The sequence below is a fragment of the Amblyraja radiata genome, chromosome 13 (assembly GCF_010909765.2).
Source record: "Amblyraja radiata isolate CabotCenter1 chromosome 13, sAmbRad1.1.pri, whole genome shotgun sequence".
In the NCBI taxonomy this organism is placed as follows: domain Eukaryota; kingdom Metazoa; phylum Chordata; class Chondrichthyes; order Rajiformes; family Rajidae; genus Amblyraja; species Amblyraja radiata.
This window is the reverse complement of record NC_045968.1, coordinates 45,556,681-45,582,981: the sequence shown is the minus strand read 5'-3', so window position 1 is coordinate 45,582,981 and position 26,301 is coordinate 45,556,681. Positions and strand designations below refer to the sequence as shown.

Sequence of the window (26,301 nt, the reverse complement as noted above, 5' to 3'; positions counted from 1 at the left end):
CAAACTGACCTTTCTGCTTGGGCCTTCTCCATTGCCAGAATGAGGCCACACAAAAACTGTGCCATTCCATATTCCTTATACATAGCTTATAACCCAACAATATGAACATTGAATTTGCCACTTTCAAGTAATACCCCCCCCCCCACCAACCCCCACCATCCCCTATCTTTCCTCTGTCTCTACTGCACACATTTTTCTCATCATCTCCCACCCCTACTCCCTGATCACCATTCTCCTTTCCCCTCCACCATATGGGGATCACCTAGCCCCATCCCCCTTTTTCTCTTTTCTCTTTTATTTCCCCTCTTTCCACAACCCCCTCCCACCCATTCCAGTATTATCCCTTCCTCCGGCTTTACATTTCCCACCTCCTTTTCTGTTCCTGGTCTATTCTTGGTCGGACACCCTTTTGTCTCCTTTTCACCTTAAGTCTGTTACTCACTCCGTTCATCTGCCAATCTCCATCTGTGTATTCCTTGCCCAATTACCACCACCTCGGCATCTGTGTCCAAGGCTTCATATTCAAACAGGACGGTGGGAAACTGGTATTGTACTCAACTGTCCTTTTCAAAAACTTCCCAAACAGAAAAAGAAATCACCATTGGCGGAAAAAATTAGATCTGAACCTGAAATATATGGCTATAATACTGATACAACAATTAATAAAATTTCTTTATATGCAGATGATGTTTTGATTTATATTACAAAACCGGAAATTAGTATTCCCAACCTGCTAAACATTATAACTAAGTTTGGTGCATTTTCTGGGTATAGGATTAATTGGGATAAAAGCGAGATTATGCCAATAACAGGAATAAATCTAAATACATTACAACAATACCCATTAAAAGTAGTTACAGACAAACTTAAATATTTAGGGATTAACGTAACTAAAACTCATAACTCATTAATAAAATCCAACTATCCTCAACTATTAGATAAACTTAGAAAAAATATTTTATATTGGAAAACACTTCCTATATCCATGATTGGTAGAATAAGTGCCATAAAGATGGTATTTCTACCACAGTTGTTATATTTGTTTCAGGCTATTCCTTTTTTTCTTCCGAAAACTTTTTTTTTAAAAATTGATAATATTGTTAATTTGGGATTATAAAAATCACAGAATAAATAAAAAACATCTATGCAAAGCTAAGATAAATGGAGGATTAGCACTTCCAAACTTTTTATATTATTTTTGGGCTGTTCAGATTAAGAATATGAATTTCTGGTGGGTAAATATGGATCATGAACCGACATGGTTAAATATAGAAAAGGAAGACTGTCTACCTTTCAATGTAGGTTCGATAATTTTTGCACCAACTGAAGTACAAAAAAAAAATTATAAAGACAACCTAATAATATATAATAATAGACGTATTTGGAAACAAATAGTTAAGACTCTACATTTGGATAATCTCTCATTTAGATTACCAATTATGAATAACCCATCGTTTAAACCTGCTATATTAGATGGGGGGTTTAAACAATGGGATGATTTAGGAATTACAAGGATAGAACACCTTTATAGAAAAGGAAAATTTCTTTTATTCCAGGAGTTACAAGATATTTATGGATTGTCTCCACAACATTTGTTTAGGTATTTACAAATTAGAGATTATATTAAATCCAATACACAAGATTATAAAAATAAAGAAGCAGGATTGTTAGACGAACTATTTAATTTATATCCAAATACAGAAAAATTAATAGCCTATATATATAACATCATTTTGGATAAGGAGAATCCAATAACGGAAATATATCGTCAAGCATGGGAAAATGAAATGGGATTGGCTATAACAAAAGAAAACTGGGAAGAAAGTCTACAACGAATACACCGGTGTTCATTAAACGCCAGACATATATTGATACAATTTAAAGTATTATATAGGTTACATTATTCGAAAACTAAATTAAATAGTATTTTTCCGAATCTCTCCGCTATTTGTGATAAGTGCAAGAAAGCAGAGGCAAATTTAATACATAGTTTCGTTACATGTCCTAAATTGAATTATTACTGGACAGAAATTTTTAAAGTTATTTCTGAAGTCATCAAAGTTAAATTGGACCCTAACCCAAAACTAATAATATTTGGAATTCCGGATTTACATCTATCACTTACAGTAAATCAAAGAAATTTCTTTGATTACTGTTTGATAATTGGGAAAAAAATCATATTGAAATTTTGGAAGGGAACATTATCCCCCACAACCAAAATGTGGGCAACAGAGATGATGGAGACGTTACATCTGGAAAGAATTAGATTTGTCCTATTGGACAAGTATAATTCTTTTGAACAGATATGGTCTCCATATATACAGTATTTAGAGAAGTAGCTGTTCTTGGCAACACAGCTCGGCGTGCACCCTGCGGGATTTGGTGAGAATAATTCATTTTTATATATGTCTTTATTGATACTATCACTTGTAGTAGTGTTATTAACAATACATATTGTGGTTTTTCATTTTTTTTTTTTTTTTTTTTTTTTTTTTCGTTTCTCTTTTCTTTCTTATATATAATCAAATTATTATTTAATCACTCTCTTAATGATTTATAACTGTTCTATTCTTTTTCTATCATTATTTCTAAAAAAAATAGTAGATAAGTATTACTAGTGTTTTACTTAATGCAAATTGAATTAATTTGATATAAAGTTGTTTGAAGCATTGTAATTGATTACCTTTAATAAAAAAATATATATCAAGAAAAAGAAATCACCTTTTTTAATTAGTCGAATTAAGCTATGAATAATACTAAATGATTGTAGATTAATCACTTAATTGTTAAGTAAATGCTAGGAGGCTATAACTGGGAAAATAAGAGGTTGCATTTAGTCTGTACACTTTGTCTTTAATAATATACTCACACGATACAACTTTATTTATCCCAGGAGGAAAATTGATCAAATATAATTTCAAAGTATTCAACAAATGAAATCGACCACAATTTTAAAAGCTGTCTTACCTTGGAGATTAAGATCATCCAAGAAGTCTTGGTAAGTATTCTTTTGTTCACTAGGATGCATATTTCGAGATTCACTTCGAAGGGAAATTCTCCAGCACCTCCAGATTACCTGTGTTCATGTGGAATTACAGGCTGTCACAACATAATCTGCACAACAAAAATCATTTACATGTAGATCTAGAATGTTAAAATGGGGAAGTTGTGATGAGGTTTACATTGAAAAATCTGATAATCTAATCTTAACCATGATAAATGTATAATGAAAGATACTTTGGTAAATTAATAGAAATCAACTTGCTGATATTTTTAGAGCGAACTATCTGAAAAATGAAAAACACATTTGCCAGGTCAAAGCCACTCCAGAAATTCGACCGAGCTCAGGTCATAAATTACAGGTGTTGATGTCAACATCATGGGTGATGACAAATTCCCAACAAATATTCTGTCCTCGTTTTCTTGCACCTTGCCCCTCCTCATCTCCATGACCCATCCCTTTCTAAAACATATTTTATCCCGAAGATAAATCACAAATTGGAGGAGCAAAGGGTCTTGGATTCCCAAAAGTTAATTTGCAAGTTGAATCGAGTAAGGAAGGCAAATGCATTTATTTCGAGAGGGCTACAATACAAAAACAGGGATGTAAAGCTGAGGTTTTATAAGACACTGGTCAGACTGCATTTGGAGTATTCAGAGCAGTTTCGGGCCCCATATCTGAGGAAGGATGTCCTGGCATTGGAGAGGGTCCAGAGGAGGTTTACCAGAATGATCCCAGGAATGTTTTGGTTAACATTCTATGAGCGTTTGAAGGCACTAGGCCTGTTCTCGCTGGAGTTTAGAAGGATGAGAGGGCACCTCATTGAGATGTGCCGACTAGTGAAAGGCCTAGAGTGAATGCAGAGAGGATGGTTCCACCAGTGTGAGAGTCTATAGCCTCAGAATAAAAGGACATACCTTTAGAAAGGAGATGAGAAGGAATTTATTTAGTCAGAGGAATCTGTAGAATTCATTGCCATAAACAGCTGTCGAAGCCGTCAATTGATATTTTTAAGGCGGAGATTTACAGATTCTTGGAGAGGGAAAAAACAAAATCAGCCATGATTGAATGATGGAGTAGACGATGGGCCGAATAGCCTAATTCTGCTCTAAGAACTTATGAATCTTCCCAATTGGCTTATATTTTTCAGGAGCAAATTCTATTTGTAGTGGCCATTTGGCTTGTTTTGTGTGTCATTAATGATGGCATGTGTCTTTAAATTTTAGACTGCCCGTTATATTGTGGGTGGAATTTAGGATGTATTGTAGGGTGGGTTTTGAGCTGAGTTTCTTGCGCAGAAGCGTAGTTTTTAGTGTAGTTTGGGAACAGCATGGGGAAGGCATATCCTTTGACCATGCGGAGTGTAACGGAGACACGAGGAGTTTTCTAACCTTAAAGCGATAAGCTGGAGTTCGATGAAGATTATAGTGTACGAGTCGGAAGAAGTTTGGATGTATCTTATTGTTTTTCATCAACAATAAATAATTTATTAATCAAAAGACTGTTATGAAGATTTATCTGTGAAGAAGCTCTGAATGTCCCCGACGGAGAGCTCTCATGCGTATAACAACATTCCTCTTAACCATGTAGTTCACTTAACGGCTAGAGGGAGTAATCTCTTGAACGATACAAACCCACAACTCCCCTCCCCCCACACAACCTCCCCTCCACCCACACAACCCTCTTCCCCCCCCCACCCGTCCCCCACCCACAAACCCCTCCTCCTCCTCAACACCCCCGCCCACAACCCCCCCACCCACACTTATCCCCTGCCCACAAACACCCCTCCCCTCCACATCCCCCGCCCGCATATACCCCTCCCCCAAACCACCCCTCCCACATCCTCCCTCCCACTACACCCCACCCCCTCCCCCCCACATCCCTCCTCCTCCCCCCCCCCCTCGCAAACGCCTCCAGCCAACATACACACTTCCTCTCCCACCCCACACCCGCGTGGTGATTCGGACCCAATGGGTCCCACTTACTCTAGTATATTACTAAAACTCTCATCTTGTTTGTGATTCTGTCTTTTGTCTGTCTGCGTGCAAGCCCATGTGCTCCCGGAATTATGCCAAAATGGCACACGATAGCGTTACAATTTTTGAACCATCTTACTCACAATTGTCTTGTGGTGTGTTTTTACCGTTTTGTTCACATTAATGTAATATTTTACAAGTTATTCACATTTTTAACTTTATAAAATCCTACTTTGAGAAAAATTGGCATCACAATGGGATTGTAGCCCTGCCCGCTACAATGTTGCAATCCCAGTACACTGAGTCCTGGCAGCTTGAGCAAGTGCAATTGCATTTTTTAAAAAAGTTTTAAAATGATGGAGGGTGAATAAGGGGAAATTAACCGCCCCTGCACAGTTGGGGGCTATGGGTGAGTACATATATACATATACATATATATATATTTATTTATTCAACCACTCACCCATAGCCCCCAACTGTGCAGGGGCGGCTCATTTTCCCTTATTCATCCTCCCTCATTTCAAACTTTAAAAAAAATTATATTTATATATATATATATAACAAAATAAACAAACAGCAGAGGCCCCAGCACAGATAGATCCCTGTGGAACTCTACTGGTCAGACCTTCAGCCAGAATATCTTCTTTCTACCACAATCCACAGTCTTCTATGAATAAGCCAGTTCCGAATCCAAACGACCAAGTCATTGTGCATCGCATACAACTTAATCTTCTGGATCAGTCTACCACGTGGGATCTTATCAAAAGCCGTATTAAAAACCATAGAAAACAATAACCACTGCCCTACCTTCATCAATCTCCTTTGTCGCCTTCTCAAAAAACTCAATCAAGTTAGTAAGATACACTCTGCCATGTACAAAGCTGTGCTGACTATTCCTAATTAGCCCATCCCAACTGGGAGCAAATTCTACCTGTAAGAATTCTCTCCAATACTTTCTCTACCCCTGACGTGAGGCTTACTGACCTATAGATACCTGAATTCTCTCAACTCTCCTTCTTAAAGGATCAACATTAGACAATCTCCAGTCTTCTGGGACCTCACCTGCAGTGAGAAAATAAACAAAGATCCTTGTCAGAGTTCCTGCAATCTCCTCTCTTGCCTCCCTCAATAATCTGGGGTAGATCTCATAAGGTACTGGTTGATACAAATACATCGATAGATGCTCCTGAACACATCATCAGTGATGTAACCTAGGGTCATTGGGTGTTTCGGGTCTTTCAACATCAGCCACCCTCACCCAGGCGACCCAGCTGTGGTTGACCAGACCAAGACTTGTGTTCAGGTGGCATTCGCTCCTCCCCATGGACCTCCTCTCCTGATCCAGAGCCATCTTGATGCCTTCTCTGCTGCCTCTGTGGTGTTCTTGATGGCCCTTCTCCTTGCCACTCCGTTGATGCCCAGTGCATTCAAGGCTTTGTAGAGCGATTGCCCAGCAAAACCTCTGCAGCCAACCTCGATGGGCATACACCTTGCCTTCCAGCCCTGCTTACGGCAGTCTATGACCAGCTCTTCATACTTGGCCATCTTCCTCTCGTGGACCTCCTCCAGACGGTCCTCCCACGGCACTGTCAGTTCCAACAAGACAATGTTTTTGGTCGCCTCTGAGACCAGGAGGATGTCTGGCCTCAGGGTGGTCGTGGCAATGTGCTGTGGGAACTTCAGCTGTTTCACCAGGTCTACGGAAAGCTGCCAGTCCTGCGCAGTCGCCAGGATTCCTGACTGATTCCTGGCTGCTGTGGTTCTTGGCAGCTGCACTCCGGCCTTCACGAAGGTGATCATCTGGGTGGTGGGGCGTTCTCGTCTGCAGCTGCTGATTCCCATGCTGATGGCTTCTGCAATGGGTTTGAGAACCTGGTCGTGACGACATGTGTACCGGCCCTGCGCAAGAGACTTTGGGCAACAGCTCAGGATGTGTTCCAACGTCCCCTTGCCTGAGCATTGCGGGCAATCTGGAGATTCCGCTTTGCCCCAGATGAGAGGTTCGATGGGCTGGGCAGGACATCATACACTGCCTGGACCAGGAACTTGATGCGCTGTGGTTCAGCCTGTCAGAGCTCAGTCCATGTGACTTTTCGGTCCATGGCCTGCTCCCACCTTGTCCAGGCTCCCTGCTGCCTCAATCCAACTGCTCTGGTACACCTCTCCTCCTCCACCACTGCCCTCACTTCCTCCTGGACCAGCCTGCGCCTCTCCTTCCCCTTGGCCTTGTCAAACTGGGGAGATGGGAAGATTCCCAGGCCTGCTCTTCCCCGAGTCACTGCTCCCACCAGGACTCTGTGGCGTATCCGGGACTCTGCTTGCAGCACGGCTTCGCCGGCTCTCCACTTCCTCCCAGTTTTCACCTCCACCCCTGCTTGAGCCACCTTGGGGTCGCTGGAGTCCCTGTACATCATCACCTCTCTGGCCTGAGTCACCTTGAACTCCTCCTCTTACTCATATTAATGCCCTTCAAAAGTCTCAGCACCACCTCCTTTTCGATCTCAAACTGCCGTGGCATATTTGTATTCTCCACACTCATCTTGCTATCCTCCAAGTCCTCCTTGGTGAATACAGGAGCAAGTTGCTAGTTTAGCACTTCACCTACATTCTCTGACTCCAAGCATTGATTCCCTCCCGCCTTTATCCTTGAGTGGTCTAACCACAACATTGGAGCACTAATTAGCGGTAGTGTCATGTGATCTCACAACCAGCAGCTCTGATCGTTAGATCTGTGGTCCTGCCACTTTCAGCAGTGAATAAATAACGTTGGAACTTCTGTTTAACCTGAAGTACACATCAAGTCAGGCAGTATCTTTGGAGAAGGGGGGGGGGGAAGAAGGTTTGAGAACTGATGAAGGTCATTGACTTTAAACAGAATCCACGTTTTTCTTTCCACAGATGCTTCCTGAACCGGTGAACGTGTCCAACATTTTCTGTTTTTGCATCAGATTTTCAACATTTACAGTTATCGACTTCTTCTAATTGGAGAAAACTGATTCAGTGCCATTCCATTTTCAATGATGATAGGGTCACCAATCTGAAGCATTGGCAATTATCTTTAGCTGAAATACCTCATGCTCTCGCCCGAGAATGACCACAGAAGTCAGTCTTTCGATAATTTGATTTACTTCACAAGATGTAAAATAAAACAGGGAGATCCACTCAATGCAAAGGTTATGACCTTGTCATACCATACACAAGTTGAGCTGCAGATTGAGCCCAACTGTTCCAATAGAGCTGTAACACTGATATATAGCCAACAACATGAAATATCTAACCATGATTGTTAGCCTCATGGACCAAGCACGAACAAAATAGCCAAAATCCTGGCGGAAAAACCGCATCAAAGCAGCATTGACCTTTGATTCCCATTGGCTTTAATTGGGACAAAGGAGAAAATTATCTGCTGCCAATAGTCAAACTAAACACAAAGGAGAATATTTGCAGTTGTTGGAGATAAATCACCTTAGACTGCGGAAATAATTTATCCTGCAGGTGTCTTTGGCCTAATTAGCTTCAGCAACTTCATCAAATATCTTCTTTCCATTACCAGTTCAAAGTGGGAACAGTCATTGATGGTCTGTGCAATGATAAATTCTATCCACAGTTTTCCACAAAAAAAAATCAATAAAACAATTGAGTGCTTGCAAGAAAGCTTGGACTACATTCAGACATGGCTGTTAATTGGCATAACATATGAATCACATGTGCTGTGCAATGACCATCTCTAACTGGAATCAAACCACCTTGCAACCCCATTCACCTATAAAACGCCTAGAAACTTACATTAATATCCTATTATTGGATACCCAGAGAGTTCAAACAAAAATGAACCATAAGTTTGGAATAAAACACAAGTTTCTGCAGGAAAGTGTTTCTGTACATGCAGATACCAACTAAAACATTGGTTTAAATCAGACAATGTATGCCACTCCAAAGGAGGTTTACGAGAAAGATACCAGGAATGATTGGGTTACATATGATAAGCGTTGTATGTGACTGGACATGTACGCACTGGAGTTTAGAAGGATGAGGGGACACCTCAATGAAACTTACCAAACAGTGACATGCCTGGATAGAGTGGATGTTTCCACTAGTGGGAGAGTCCAGGACCAGAGGTCATAGCTTCAGAATAAGAGGATGTACCTTTAGAAAGGAGATGAGGAGGAATTTCTTTAGTCAGAGGGTGTGAATCGAGAATGTATTGCCAGACAGTTGTGGAGGCCATGACATTGGATATTTTTATGGTGCAGATGAGCAGATTCTTGAATAGGAAGGATATCAGGGAAAATGGGATTGAGAGAGAAAGATAGATCAGTCATGATTGAATGGCAGAGTAGACTCAGTGGGCTGAATGGCCAAATACTGCTCCTATAACTTATGAACGGGCATTCATTATTTATTACACTGGAACTACTTAACTAAATTCAAAATGGAGATATCTGAGGCTGCAGGCAACAATGATAGCAGGATCTTGGGACATGTTTGACTGGAGGATGGTAAATGGCATAATGTTTTCTGGGAAAATAGGAATGGGAGCTGTTGAAAACTGGAGTAAGAATCAATGGGTCAGTAGCAAAAAAGAAATGCCCAAGGGTGCTTCAAGATTAAGCAAAATTAAGTCTCATCAATAAATTCTAAAGGTTTCCTGTGATAAACAAGGAATGTTAATTATTTATGTGACATTGAAACTCCTCACCTATTTTTCCACTATAACCTTATGAAGGATTGAGAATGGTGCTCCTCATTCATTGCTTTCTCGCCATGTTCAACCCATCCAGGCGAAGCATCTACTCTCCTCAAATTTTTCAAACTGCCTGCACAAAAAAGAGCCAGGTTCCCTTGAAATCCTAGGGTTTCCTCATTTCCTCCCCCCGTCATCTTTTCAAAGCTCACATCCCATTAACTCACACTGTAGGCCACTGCATCTACTCCCTCTCTATTGGTTCTCATTGCATCCACCCATTGCCTTATTTTCTTGTTGCCACGTCAGGCTAGTCCTAGTCTGATTTCACACCATGCATGGAGCATTCCATGCTTTTGGAGCCATTGCACATCAATCACTTGGAAAACCTTTATCTTACACTTCAGCAAGATCGAAAACATCTAATCTTCCCATTGTTGCCATATTCGGTAAACTTTGTATATCTATACCAAAAGGACTGTTGACTATCATTCAATTCTCCAGATCCAACATCTCAGGAGTAGTTTTCTGCAACTCTGTAACAAGACCATCCTTCTAAATGCTCTGACGTCCCACAAACTCTGTATTGGTAATCAGGCATTTCATGATACTTCTATACTAGATTCATGACCCCACCCTTCATGCCAATTTATAATCTGAATGACATCTTCCAAAATGTATACACAACTCCTACATACTGTCACCTACCTGCCTGCAATTTTGTATATCCTTCCTCCTATCTTCTTTTGTATCCCAGGCTTCAAGAAAACAAAAGCAAAAAACAAAATTAACTACATTCTGAAACTATTTTAAGTTATCAAAGACTTATTTATTTACAGCTCTAGTGTGATAGTTTGACGTATCACTTCTAGAATATCTCAAAATATTAAACATTTTTCCAAACTGACCATGACAAATATTAGACAATAAAATGTACCCTTGGAAAACAAAATGCAAAGAAACTGGTGAATGGTAATTTTACCAGCCTAGATGATGATGGACAGTAGCATATGCGATCGGGCAGTGCTGGGACCACTGTGTTTTCCTGATATTTAATAATTTGGATACGCGAAATTAAAGTATGTCTGTATACATCAAGTTCAAAGATGTGATAGACAGTTTGGACAATAGCATAAAGCTGTGAAAGGAAATGGATTGGCAGAATAGGCAGACAAGTGGTAGAAACAACAAGATCACAAATCATTATCACTGTCTGCATAACATGAAAGATTTTCATCAGTTCCCAAGGGGTCCAGGTATCAGCTAGAAACATCAAATTATGGCTTTCAAATGAGATCTGGATAGATCCAGGAATTTACAAGGATCCAGGGAAAGAGGCTACTGCTCCATCCACCGACTGCACTTTATATCTGTCAGGAGTTTTTCTTTAATCTCTCACCACCCAATTCTGAAGTCCTGTCCTGCTTGAAGACCACTATCAGCCTGGTGCCAAGGAAAGCAGGGTAATGTGCCTTAATAACTACCGTCACGTTTCAGTGACATCCACCATCATGAAGTGTTTAGACTCCATCCTCCCAGACAGCGTTGATCCAATGCAGTTTGCCTACCTTCGCCACAAGTCAGGGCAGATGCCATCTCCCTACACTCGTCTCTGGGGCATCTAGATGACAAGGGCACCGACATCAGATTCCTATTTACTACCTTCAACACCATTATACTAACTGGATTAGCCATTTAGCTTAAGAAAGAACTGCAGATGCTGGAAAAATTGAAGGTAGACAAAAATGCTGGAGAAACTCAGCAGGTGAGGCAGCATCGATGGAGCGAAGGAATAGGTGACATTTTGGGTCGAGATCCTTCCTTAGACTGATGTGGGGGTGCAGGGGTGGGAAGAAGAAAGGAAGAAGCGGAGACAATGGGCTGTGGGAGAACTGGGAAGGGGAGGGGAAGGAGGGAGAAAGCAAGGATTACCTGAAATTGGAGGTCAATGTTCATACCGCTGGGGTGTAAACTACCCAAGTGAAATATGAGGTGCTGCTCATCCAATTTGCGGTGTGAAATAGTCTCTCCAGCATTTTTGTCTACCAGCCATTTAGCTTAACTCAGTATGTTATGACTATAACCAGTTACCTTTAAATTTTATCTGCCTGTAATTACGTGGGTGGGATTTATACCTAGTCGGAGGCGTGTTTGCGGCTGGGATTCTCACGCAGATGCCCTAGTAGTTTTTAGTTTAGTTTGAAGAAGCATGGGGGAGAGGTCACAGCTTTCGACCATGCACGGGTTTGATCACGAGTAAGATCAAAATGTACTTATACATGAAGAAGTTTGGATGAATATCTTACTGATTTTACTACAGGTACTACAATAAAGAAGCTATTAATTAAGAGATTGTGTTTGGAAGATTTATCTTTAGATGGCATTGAATGTCTCGTGGAGAGCTTGTGAGTACGTTTTGATTATCCCCTGAACCCTTGTCTTCAATCATAGTGACTAAAGGAGGAATCCTTGAAGCGATATGAAAATCTGTCACTATACTAATCAAACTCGCCTCCAAACTCAGAGACATAGAGCTGTACAGCTTGAAAACAGCCCTTCAACTTTGTTATGAGCCAAATTGTATTTATAATCAGTACTTTGAGCAGAACTGTCTGTCAGAAATATTTGTTACATAAAGAGAGGTAAAGAGGGCAATATGTTCTGGCCATTCTTGGCAAGCTCCCAGTAAATCCCAAAGTTGTATGAAAAAATAAATTGAGCTGTGAGCAAAATCTATCAATTTTAGGTTTACTATTGTCATGTGGTACAGTGCAAAGCTTTGTTTTGCATGCTACCCAATCAGATCAGATAATACTATACATAAATATTCTCAAGTCACACTCGTACAATAGGTGGAGCTAAGGGAAAGATGAAAGTTCTAAATAATTTTAGAAGATCCTTGTAGTTATTTCCTTACTTTACTCAGTATACTGAAGATTAAATAATGAAAATAAGATCTGTTACATAACGAAGAAGTGTTGCTGGTTACGAAATTGGATGCGCTCTGAAAATGGGCTCAGAAAATGTGATGAACCAAACCAATTCAGTGCACCACAGCTGGAATGTTAAATTGGTGCCACATGCAGATTCAACATTTTTTTTTAACCTTGCCGATATCACCACCTCTCTGCTCAATCACAGCTCATGTTATCAGTGGCCCAAAGCTGGAGCTACTTAAAAGTAGTCTGATTCTATTAAAGGGGTAATGCATTGCAGTTACTAAGAGTGGTATTGGGTATAACATTCTGAAGATAATTTAGAAAATGTTTCACTTGTTTTTCATCCTCATTCAACTCTTGCCTATTCAATCCCGTTACCAATAAAATGCAGACTTCATGGTCAGATAAGGAAAATAAACCAGTCAATGAACATAGGGAGATGACATTTCTCAATCATAGCCATATGCTTAAAAGTACAACACTGTAGGTCTTTAGAAGCCAAGATAGATGAGAATAATCTTGTGGTAAGAAGTGGAACCAACATTTAAGTCATGGATCTTTCATTAAAAGTGCAAAGAACACAAGGCATGTCTATTACCATAAGTGCCTCATATTTTCTACTCCTTCCACTCTGTAATTTAATATGCTTGGTTTCTTACTTTCCCAATTCTGATTGAGGGTCACGAAACCAAAGAGTTGCTCCTGTTTCTCTTCTTCCTGGTGCCTTTTGACCTGCTCAGTATTCTGTGTTTTTGTTTTGATTTTCCAGTAACTAGAGTATTTTTGCTCCAACTCATCAGAAAAACTAGATGGGCAAACAGGCATCGCAGATGCCATGTCACTGTCGGATAGGGCCAACAAGTAGCTTTCCCCCAGCAGATTCTGAAGAAAGCTTTGATGGTTCACACTACACAAATCAGTAAATGACCATAAACAACAGCATATATTCGATAAACTGGGAATTGAGGGATATAGGCCATATGCGGGCAAATATGCAATGTAAATTGGCACCGTGGATAGCATAGACGTTCTGTTCTTGTGCTGCTCTGACTTCCGGCAACATTTGTGGAAATAGAAACAATTAACAGGGAATTCTGATGCAAGATATGTTTTCTTTCTACTGCTGCCACTTGACCTGTTGAACTTTTCCAGCATTTTGTGTTTATTTCAGATTTCCAACATCTTGAATTTTTTTATTTTAATTTTCATTTAATAAGCATCTACATCCAACTGAAGCAATGGGAAGCCTTCCAAAAACTCTATTATACTAAATTGGCAAAGGACATGGGACGATAATTTCTAACATGGAATAGGCGAGTATCTCAATATATCATGATGGAGCACCCAGGTATCAATGTCAAAGCTTCTCTTTCAATACACACCCTATGACGTATAACATTAGCCTAGGAACTTTAGTTTGCTGCTGTACCAAGCACCAATTTTAAAAGTAGCTTCCAGTCCATTCTACCAGTCCAGATATTTTGTATCTGAAAGATCAACAGTATTGTTGTGGTGTCACCCAGGAAGAAAATAACAGTTCCATTCTGGCAATTGTTGTTGCTGCAGTTTATTTTTGTGGACAAGATGAAGATCTTGATAATACCACCAAAACAGATTGGCTGCACACTTGCCAACTTCTTTTTGAAAAATATTTAGAATCATTTTCAATGTTCAGCTTCCTGAACGTTAAAGCTGGCCCTCCACCATGTCAGCAATAAAACTGAAATTCCTGAGTACAATGTTGGTATAATGCTCTCCATATTGCTTCAATGGTAACATCAAGAGACACAATCAAATGCAGTGGCAGGAAGCTGAACATTTTCCAGTAGATTAGCAGACTCTCAGTTGAATGACCTAATTCTGTTTCCATGTCTTATGATCTTCTTTATTAACAGCTCTAGATTTTGATGCTCTCAAGCTACAAACTTTGCAAAGGGCAGCATAATGCCAAATGTTTCATTGGACGATGTATCAGCCTACACCAGTAACTGTGGAAGTGGAGTGGGATGCAGATCTCCAGACACTATCCTTGTGGCCCATTTAACAATTCAACATCTGGATTTGCATGAAGGAACACAGCCCAGGCTGAAGGACGGCATTCTCATACAGTGGAAGAAGGTCAAGAGCACTTAGTGAAAGTACAGAAGTGTTTAATTCTAATTTCACTACTGCTTTACGGGTGTCATTTGATTACTAGAAGATGATCATCACCTGGGTAATGGTAAACTGGATGTGTACAGTCTTTCAGCTTGCAATGACAAATGACAAAATAGACTGTTATTTTTCCAATAATTGGGCTATCATTTGTTTCATTATAGAAGGGAACTTCTAAATGTAATTAGATTTAATTCAAGCAATATCGGTAACAATATGGTCAGTAACATTGCAATTGCGCTTTCAGTTGCCCAGAGAATGTGCAAGAGTGTTTCAGGTACAACCAGTAGTTACTAGAGAACAGTGAAATGTTTACTAGAGATCTGTGACATGTTTGACCTGGTCAAGCAACAGCATGCCTTAATATTTTAACTGGATTGAAGAATCCTTAATAAGTTACTTGTGTTTTTAATTATTCATCTCAGAATAGACTTATTTAAACTCCTGTTGCATTCCACAAAGCATTATGGGCAGACTTAATAAAACGATGGATCACAAAATCGAAACTGTTCTCCACCTCATGCATGAATGATCAGATTAATCTCTTGGTCAAGCAATAAATTATTCAAAAACTGATAGCTATGAACTATTATTTGAAACTGCAGGGCTCTCACTTAACTTTTTTTCTCTGATGTCAGCCGGGCAATCTAGGCGCCTTTTTAGGTTGCCAAATGACAGATTAGGTGGTCATTTAAGACGGCTTGCATGACGCGTGCGATAATGTGCTCGGACGAAGTGCGTAGTTACAAGTCGGAATTATGTTCAATGAAGCATTCACATATTATTTCTGCTTCAAATAAAGTCACAAACTAAACATATTCACCAATCAAGACATGATATATACCACAATGACATGCAGCAAAATTATAATACAGTATATACCGTATCTCAATTCTTTTTACACATTGCAATGAATGCAATTTCTATTATTTCTTTCCACTTCCAAACAAAAATGTGGTTGGATTATTCAGTGTATGATCAACCTCGGTGAGACCAACAACTCCCCCTCCCATCCCGAATCCGACCTTTCTGTCCTGGGCCTCCTCCATGGCCAGAGTGAGGCCCACTGCAAATTGGAGGAACAGCACCTCATATTTCACTTGGGTAGTTTACACCCCAGTGGATTGAACATTGGCTTCTCCAATTTCAGGTAACCCTTGCTTTCTCCCTCCTTCCCCTCCCATTCCCAGCTCTCCCACAGCCTACTGTCTCCGCCTCTTCCTTCATTCCCCCCCCCCCCCCAACTTCAGCCTGAAGAAGGGTCTCGACCCGAAACGTCGCCTATTCCTTCGCTTCATAGATGCTGCCTCACCCGCTGAGTTTCTCCAGCTTTTTTGTCTGCCAACGGGATCCCACCACTGGCCACATCTTCCCATCTCCACCCCTGTCGGCTTTCCACAGAGACCGCTCCCTCAGTAACTCCCTGGTCAATTTGTCCCTTCCCACCCAAACCACCCCCTCTCCTGGCACTTTCCCTGGCAACCGCAGGAAATGCTACACTTGTCGCTTTACCTGCCCCCTTGACTCCATTCAAGGACCCAAGCAGGCTTTCCAGGTGCGGCAGAGGTTCACCTGCACCTCCTCCAACCTCATCTATTGCATCCACTGCTCTAGGTGTCAGCTGCTCTACATCGGTGAGACCAAGCGTAGGCTTGGCAATCTCTTTGCCCAACACCTCCACTCGGTCCGCAATAATCAATCTGATCTCCCGGTGGCTCAGCACTTCAAGTCCCCGTCCCATTCCGAATCCGACCTTTCTGTCCTGGGCCTCCTCCATGGCCAGAGTGAGGCCCACCATAAATTGGAGGAGCAGCACCTCATATTTCGCTTGGGCAGTTTACACCCCAGTGGTATGAACATTGACTTCTCCAATTTCAGGTAGTCCCTACTTTCTCCTCCCTTTCCCAGCTCTCCCTCAAGCCCATTGTGTCCGCCTCTTCCTTTCTTCTTTCCGCTCCCCCCACCCTCACATCAGTCTGAAGAAGGGTCTCGACCCAAAACGTCGCCGATTTCCTTCGCTCCATAGAGTTTCTCCAGCATTTTTGTCTACTCATTCACACAAGTTCTGTTATCCCACTTTCCATACCCACTCCCTACACATTAGGGGCAATTTTACAGAGACAGGTTACCCTACAAAGCCAATGCGTCTTTGGGATGTGGGAGGAAACCCACACGCTTGCAGGGACAATGTGCAAATTCAACACAGACAGTGCCCGAGGACAGGATCAAACACAGATCTCTGGCGTGTGAGGCAGCAAGTCCACCAGCTGTGCCACTATATTTTGTTTTCCAACACACAAAAAATTATACGTTGATAGCTTTGGTTACTAAAAAAAAAAGAATCTATCCATTTTCAGTCTTAAATCTCTCAGTGACGCTGTGTCCCCCTTTACAGCTACTGTATGTTTTAATTCAGTTCAGGACAATGGGGCAGTACATTGGCCATAAAGTTGCAACCTAAAAGTGCCAGAGACCCGGCATTGATCCTGAATATGGGTGCTGTCTGTATGGAGTTTGCTCCTTTTCCCTTTGATCGCATAGGTTTTCTCCAGGTGCTCTTGTTTACTTCCACATTCCAAAGGTGTGCAGGAACCTTTTTCAGACCCAACCCAAAATGTAATATTTTCCTTTTGTCCAGAGATTCTGTCTGACCTGTTGAGTTACTCCAGCTTTTTGTGTCTATCTTCGGTTTAAAACAGCATCTGCAGTTCCTTCCCACACACACAATACTATACGATAATCCCAGGAGGGAAATTGTGTGTGTGTGTGTTTATATATTACACACACAAATATATATATTACACACACGTACATATATATGTATATATACATACATATATACATACACACACACACACACATATATATATATGTGTGTGTGTGTGTGTGTGTGTGTGTATGTATATATGGATATATATATTTCTGTGTGTATACACATATATATACATATATACGCACACAAATACTTAGAGACACACACATATGTATATATATGTATGTATATATATATGTATATGTGTATATATATATATGTTAGTGTGTGTATATATGTATGTGTGTATATATATATATACACACACACACACACACATACACACATATATATATATATATATATATATATATATATATATATACACACACATATATATATATATAGATACACACATACATATATTATATATATATGTAAGTAAGTAGGTAAGTAAGTTTATTGGCCAAGTATTCACATACAAGGAATTTGCCTTGGTGCTCCGCCCACAAGTAAAAACATGACATACAGTGACAGTTACGAATAACTCAGAAAACACTAAACATTAACAATGATAAAACATTAATGATAAAACACCATTGATCAAGCATGTGAACCAACAAAATGCCAGATCAAAGGGAGGCTACAGATTTTTGGCTGTTGAGTATAATATATAGTATTAATATATACTAGACTAAGTGGGACCCATTGGGTCCCATGTTCACACGGGAGGGCTGGTCCCCCGACGCAATATTCCACCTCTCCACCAATTCCAATATTGGTGGCCAGTAGGGGGGGGGGGGCTTTCTGGAGCGCTGGTATGGGTGTTGTTGTCTGCAGTGACTACTGGTCTCCAGAGGGCTAGTGTGAACATTGTGGGCCAAATGGATTCTTGGGCTTGCAGCTCAGTCCCTCAAGCCTGATGTGCTCGCAGTTGGTGGGCTGGCAGTTGACTCACGGCTATTCCTTGAAATTCCATTTCAAGCAGAGTGCTAAGCCACCAAATTCAAATCCATTTTAATACCATTTCAAGCAGGGTGCAAGGCCACCAAATTCAAGTGCAGTTTCTTACCTCTTCGAGCAGGGTGCAAGGCCACAAAATTCAAGTGCAGTTTCATACCACTTCAAGCAGGGTGCAAGGCCACCAAATTCAAGTGCAGTTTCATACCATTTCAAGGATAGTGCAAGGCCACCAAATTCAAATGCAGTTTCATACCATTCCATGCAGGGTGCAACGACACCACATCCAAATGCAGTTTCATACCATTTCGTGCAAGGCCACCACATTCAAATGCAGTTTCATACTATTTCAAGCAGGGTGAAACCACCATAAAAACCACCATAAAACCACAAAGTAGACATCCAGTGTGTTCAGTTGATTCACAGCTCAGACAGAGTCGTGACCTCCCCCTCCCCCATCATGCAGAGACTGAGCCACACCCACACTTCCGGGTTTTATAATCCCTCCCCCTCCCACCAGAAAAGGTGTGGCCTTCATGGCGTGATTGACAGGAGAGAGATTCTCAACATTTTTTAAACACTTATAACACTTTTGTTGTTCATTGATGGGAAGAATCCTCTGCACCTGATGAGAGGAGGGGAACTGAGTAAGATGGCCAAAAATCACAGCCGTAAGTGGTAGCGTTTTATCTAAAATCAATATAGTGCAAACAGGAAGTTGTCAAGTTTAGACAAACAACCATTTGCAGGCAGTGGCTTTTCACTTCAACCCAAACCCCCCAAACAACCATTTGCAGGCAGTGCCTTTTTACTTCAAACCAACCATATTTTCATTTTCAGACCACATTAAGGGCACTCACAGTTGAGTAGACATGTGTTCAGTGTTATTCAGAGCTCAGAGAGATGGCTTCCTCCATCTTGCAGAGACTGAGTGAGGCACACCACTTCCTGGTTTTATAGTCCCTCCCCCTCCCTCCAGCAGGGGCAGCAGAGAGAATGGCAATTAAAAAAAAAACATTAATATCTCTTTGATTTTTCATCAATGGGAAAAATCCTCTGGTCCCAGAAGGTGGAGGGGGGCTCTGAGCGAGGTGGCCAAAAATGACAGCTGTAGATGGCGGCGTTCTCTCGGAAATCGCAGCACAGTGGGCCAAAAGCGGTCAAGATCAGACTTTTAATAATATAAGATATATATATATTTTATATTGTTGTATATTCATATATTTACATTGTTATATATTCATATATAAATATACACTTTGTTTTGTTTTCTCGTTTATAACATTGTTCACAGAGTACTATGTTTACATAATGTGGGATAGAACTAGTGTATGGGTGATCGGTGGTCAGCGTGGACTCGGTGGGCCGAAGGGCCTGTTTCCATACTGTATCTTTAAATTAAACTAATAATACTAAAACCAGAGGAAATCTAAAGAAGGGTCTCTACCCGAAACGTCACCCAATTTCTTCTATCCAGAGATGCTGGCTGCTCCATGGAGTTCCCCCGCACAATTAAAGCATTGAATAGTCTTCACCCTACCATAGTTACCCAACCAGATGCAACTAAATTTTGACGTAGCTCTTTTTTCCCCAAGAACCATTTTTTGCTTAAGTCCAAGTCAAGAGTCAAGAGGGTTTTATTGTCATGTGTCCCAGATAGGACAATAAAATTCTTGCTTGCTGCAGCACAACAGAATATGTAAACATAATACAGAACAGGAGATAAAAGTTCAGTGTGTCTATTTACCATAGACCATATATATATATATACACAATAAATAAACAGATAAAGTGCAATAGGCTGTTTCAGAGTTTGGAGTTTAGTGGTGGAGGGTCCACTCCAGTTTAAATTCCATTTGGAATAGTTTTGGAGGGCCAGGAAACCAAGAAGCAAGAGTTACTCCAGGCAGTTCCTTCAGCTCCAGGGAGTGATTTTGCGTTGGTTTTCAGTGGTCGCGACGAGGCGGCGACCAGACAGCAATTGTGGCCAGATCTCCCACAATGCAAAGGGAGGGAGAAAGTGCCCGGTGCCGACCAGTTGCCGTGGCAGTGCACATGTGCAGGGCGTCCGATGATGTGCTGGTAGTGGTTGTGCGCATGTGCAGGGGGAGGCTGTGCAAGGTTGCCGGCCGTGCCGGCGGATAAGGAGCGGGCAGAGACAGGACCGACCTTAAGCCGATTGGACCGATTGCTCCCAATTGGGCCCCGCACCAGAGTATTCTACTCTCGGCTCAGGTGGATCTACCCCAGGTGGAGGGGGGGGGGGTAGAGGGGTGGAGAGAGAGTAGGGGTGGAGGGGGAAGAAAGGGGTAGACGGGGAGGGGGGTGTGAGAGTGACTGGAGAAGGGGGAAAGGGCGACGTGGGTCGTTCCCTCACGGTCCCGGGGCAGCGCTCCCGCTCCTCCAGTCGCCGTGCTTCATGCACACAGCCCCGGCTCCACCCCTCTCTCAGGGAGGGCCGAGCCTGGGTTTGGAGCAACGTTTACAAACCTCGGCCTCAGCTCACACCCGTCCGCCCGGACTCCGGCATCCGCTCCTGCCGCCGGCCATTTACCTCCCTTCTCTCCCTCCCTTCCCTTCTTCCCTCCCTCCCTTCTCTCCTTCCCTCCCTCCTTCCTCTTTGCTTCTCTCCTTCCCTCCCTCCCTCTCTCCTTTCTCTACTTCCCTCACTCTCTTCTCTCCTTCCTCCCTTCTCGCCTTCCCTCCCACACACACACACATCACGCACATACAACTAAGACACACACACAACCCCCCCCCCCCCCCCCCAAGTTAGGATGGGGTAGAAGCTCAAAGGGTAGGATGGGGCTGAAGCCCAAATTGTAATGCCTGGACTGGTTTTTCACCAATTGGTTTTCCAGGATCTAGTTAATTATTTTTTTGTTTCATTTCACAGTCACTAAAACAAGTGGTATTGTAACTATGTACTTTTCAGAGGTGATCTACATATTTTGTTTGTTACTTGTAGACTTACATGTATGCAATTTTATATTAAAATGTAGCTTAGATCTGTTTGGTCCATTAACTCACAGGCACTTTTTAAGCACACATTTTGATTATTTATCCATTCTACCATAGAGAAATAAAGTCTATAATAGACTTTATTTGTATTCCTATGATTCTACAGACCTTGGCTGGGAACCTGGGCCTCACCAAAATTGTTCCCAATTGGGACCCGCACCTCCTAAGGCCAGCCCTGGGCGGAGAGCAGAGAACCGGCGGCCTGGACACGGATACGGATGGCGGGCAGAGACGGAGAGTGCCGGAGAGAGAGAGAGAGAGAGAGATAGAGAGGGGGCCCGCTTAGAGTTGAACGATACATGTTGGCACGGCTTTTAGGTTTCCCGGCGGGACTTTAGGTCGCCATTGGCACCTGGGCAACCGATAATTTTGAGCCGTGAACTACATAACAAAGGAAATGGCAATGGCTGGGAATCATCATGAGGAGCAGGAACTCTTTACCAAGAACACAAACCAGGGAATTGTGGAGAACTGGGTAAAAGTGAGTCTTGAGATGAGCTCTGTTATGGTCTGAGCAGAGTTTCAACCGGTAGAATGGACAAAGCTCTCCAAGCACAAGTGGAAAAGTCACAACAGCCTGGGAACTGATTTAACTTGATTTCAAAATAATGCAGCAAAGGAAAATAAAGAGACGAGGAAAAAAAGATTGAGAAAAAGATAAAAATCTAAGTTACACAAGGATATTTTAATTGTGAATAAAATCTGAAGATTAATGAGGTTCTGGTGTGTTGAATCTTTTGAAGACTTTCTTCAATTTGCAAATTGAACTAGATTTGTGCAGATGTTGCAGGAGGGTCCTTTCAAATAGAATGGCAACAATAACCCCTCATTGTTTCTATCATTACACGTTAAAGTGTTGTGTTCCTAGAAAAATGTTCCGCATCACAATTTTCCGTAGTGCAAAGCCACTTATCTGCGTCAAGAAGCAAGAGTCGAAAAAATGTGTTTATTTTTACTTTAGATAAACTCCACTAGAGTGAATTTTAATCTATATCACAACTTTACGGTATTGATTTATGAATTCTACAAGGGAGAATCTCCATTACCCAAATTGCCATAAAGCAAGGCATGCTTATGGCTACTATTTTTGGAAAAGTATTTAAAGATGGAAATTATTTTAATCCTTTCTTGGTCCTATTAAATGACCAGAGATATACAGTGCATTGAGAAAGTATTCAGACCCCTTCACTTTTTCCACATTTTGGTACATTACAGCCTTATTCTAAAATTGATTACAGTCATTTTTTTAATCATCAAACTACACACAATACCTCATAATATAAAAGTGAAAACAGGTGTTTAGAAATGTTTGCAAAGTAATTAAAAAGAAATAACTGAAATATCACATTTACGTAAGTATTCAGACCCTTTGCTGTGACTCTCAAAATTGAGCTTCGGTGCATCCTGTTTCCATTGATTATCCTTGAGATGTTTCTACAACTTGATTGGAGTCCACAAGTAGTAAATTAAATTGATTGTACATGATTTGGAAAGGCACACACCTGTCTATATATGGTCCCACAGTTGACTGTGCATGTCAGAGTAAAAACCAAGCCATGAAGACGAAGGGATTGTCTGTAGACCTCCGAGACAGGATTGTGTTGAGACACAGATCTGGGGAAGGGTATAAAACATCTTTTGCAGCATTGCAGGTCCCGAAGAGCACAGTGGCCTCCGTCATTCTTAAATAGAAGAACTTTGAAACCATCAGGACTCTTCATAGAGCTGGCCACCTGGCCAAACTGAGCAATCAGGGGAGAAGGACCTTGGTCAGGGAGGTGACCAAGAACCCAATGGTCACTCTGACAGAGCTCCAGAGTTCCTCTGTGGAGATGGGAGAAACTTCCAGAAGGACAACTATATCTGCAGCACTCCACCAATCAGGCCTTTATTGTAGAGTGGCCAGACAGAAGCCACTCCTCAGTAAAAGGCACATGACAGCCCGCTTGGAGTTTGCCAAAAGGCACCTAAACAAGATTCCCTGGCCTGATGAAACCAAGATTGAACTCTTTGGCCTGAATGCCAAGTGTCACGTCTGGAGGAAACCAGGCACCGCTCAACACCTGGCCAATACCATACCTACGGTGAAGCATGGTGGTGGCAGCATCACGCGGGTGGGGATGTTTTTCAGCGGCAGGAACTGGGAGACTAGTCAAGGTCGAGGGAAAGATGAATGGAGCAAAGTACAGAAAGATCCTTGATGAAAACCTGCTCCAGCGCGTTCAGGACCTCAGACTGGGGCAGAGGTTCACCTTCCAACAGGACAACGACCCAAAGCTCACAGCCAAGACAACGCAGGAGTGGCTTTGTGACAAGTCTGTGAATGTCCTTAAGTGGCCCCGCAAGAGCCCGGACTTGAACCCGATCGAATATCTCTGGAAGGATCTGAAAATAGCTGTGTATCAACACTCCCCATCCAACCTGACAGAGCTTGAGAGGATCTGCAGAGAAGAATGATAGAAATTATCCAAACACAGGTGTGCCAAGCTTGTAGTGTCATACCCAAGAAGACTTGAGGCTGTAATCCCTGCCAAAGGTGCCTCAATAAAGTACTGAGTAAAGGGTCTGAATACTTATGTAAATGTGATATTACAGTTATTTATTTTTAATTATTTTGCAAAAATTTCTAAACACCTGTTTTCACTTTTTTATTGTGGGCTATTGTGTGTAGATTGCTGATAAAAAAAATGAATGTAATCCATTTTAGAATAAGGCTGTAACGTAACTAAATGTGGAAAAAGTGAAGGGGTCTGAATACTTTCTCAATGCACTGCATGGACGTACAATTTTTAAATCCAAGAGCTCTGCTCTTTAAATTTGTATATATGCAGCTGTGCAAGCACTACAATGCAAATATATCAACCTTTGCAGACAACCACCAGATAAGCATAATAAGGGAAGTTTATTAAAGTGTAATAAGAAATTAGTAGTCTGACAAGTTGCTTGGAAACCAGATGGCTCTGAAACTTTATTATACTTCAGTACAATAAATCTTCCATTACAAAGAGGCGAGAAAAAAAGGCCAAGAAAATAAGAGCCCTATGTTACTCTCCCCCAAGCTGGCATGTATATCACAACTTATTGTATGGAAGGAAGTTGAAACAAAGAAATTCCCAGAATTATACTGTCCACACATCTCTAATGCCAAGAATAAGTTTAGGTCAATTGCAAGATCTGCCTGCCCTAAAGACAAGTGAAAAATGGCAGTCAAGGATTGACTGAGTGGAGGCCCAGAATCTCAAGTTCATTCAAATTTCCAATCCCTTATCTCCCTCTAATATTTCACTGGCAATCCTGTGGAAATTCGCATATTTTGGTATCAAGTATTTCTAATGGTCAAAAGTAAAAACCTTTTATATTTGGAGCCCTTCACAAACTGATGATATCCCATGATGTTTCACAGCAAGCAATATATTTTTGACATCTATTTTTATAATGTAACTAGACTAAGTGGGACCCTTTGGGTCCCAGTCACACGGGAGGCTTGGTCCCCCCAAAACAACCTATTCCCCAACGCAATAATCCACCACTCACCTGTCCCCCCAATGTAACCCGTTCCCCCAAAGCAATGTTCCACCACTCTGGGGAGGGGGGGTTGTGGGGGTGAAGGGGGGGTGGGGTGAAGGGGAGGGGGGAGGGGTGTGTGGGGGTGGGTGAGGGTGTGTGTGTGGGGGAGGAGGGGGCTGTGGGGGAGGAACCTTCAAAACCTTCATAACTTTTGTACTATTTCTTCTTCTTGCATTTGGCATGCACAACCTAAAGTTGTAGGAAAACTTGTTCTATTTGATCTTACATGATTGTGCACGCCAGGTTGATTGCATTCGTCGAAACAGGGCGGACCACGTGAAGGTTGCAATCTCCCACCCCAACTTTTGTACAGTTTCACCGATCGGAACAAAACTTATTTGACTTGCAGCAGAGGAGAATGGTGAGTAAGGTGGCGAAAAATCGTAGCGTTATGAGGGATCGTTTTTGCGCAGATTTAATTACAACGCAGACAGGAAGTGGTCAAGATGAGAGTTTTAGTAATATATAGATAGATAACCATAGCCTCCAACTTTTTCAAGTAAGTTCTTATAAAGAGTGATGTGTTAATAAACAAAGAAGATTTAATGATGGTGTTTCAGGTATACACGTTGACAAAGAGAACACTTCTGATTTTCATCCAATAAGGGTACAAATAGTCATTTAATCAATTGCATGATCTCAACATTGATGTGGCATGTACACCTGAATGTGCCGGGTTCCATTTTCAATGGTTCCTCAATGTTGTGACATACATTTAACAAAGTGTTCTACATGCAGTAGCTTGGTGACTCATGAATATCAAGTTTACATGGGTTCACGTTAAGAAACCACATTGGTCTCTTATCACCAATCAGGGACGTTCTGTTCCAATACACACCCAAATAGTTTTAATTCATTTTAGTTTTCAACCATTTTACAGAATTCCATTTAGTTGCCAACTCTATAGCACAGCAAAGGTAAAATAGAATTTCATTTTACACACTATTTCTATTGAAAGGAATTTAGATGCTGATTGCATTACAATGTTCCACAGAAGTTTAAGCACATTGTTCCTCTACTGGTAATTCTTCAATTATTTTTAAGATTCAGCAATGGGTAATATTGACGACCAAAAATTACATACAGAACTGAAAAGAAAAATTTCAATACAACTTAAAATTATGGAATTAATGAAAGTCAACGTACAGACAAAAATATATTAAATTAGGAAACAAGATTTGAAAGATTCACTAGGACACACAGTATGTGCCATAACTTCAGTCTGTAAAGTTGCAGATCTGTAAAGT

At 41.4% G+C, this 26,301-nt stretch overlaps 1 protein-coding gene across 1 annotated transcript in view; it reads right to left on the bottom strand.

Annotated features, from left to right (window-relative positions):
* Window positions 1–26,301, bottom strand: part of fbxo36 (F-box protein 36) — a 41,193-nt gene that overhangs the window by 7,396 nt on the left and 7,496 nt on the right. The window contains exon 2 of the mRNA XM_033031942.1: window positions 2,968–3,076. Within this exon, the coding sequence (XP_032887833.1) occupies window positions 2,968–3,076 (109 nt within the window). The remainder of the gene's footprint in view (window positions 1–2,967; window positions 3,077–26,301) is intronic.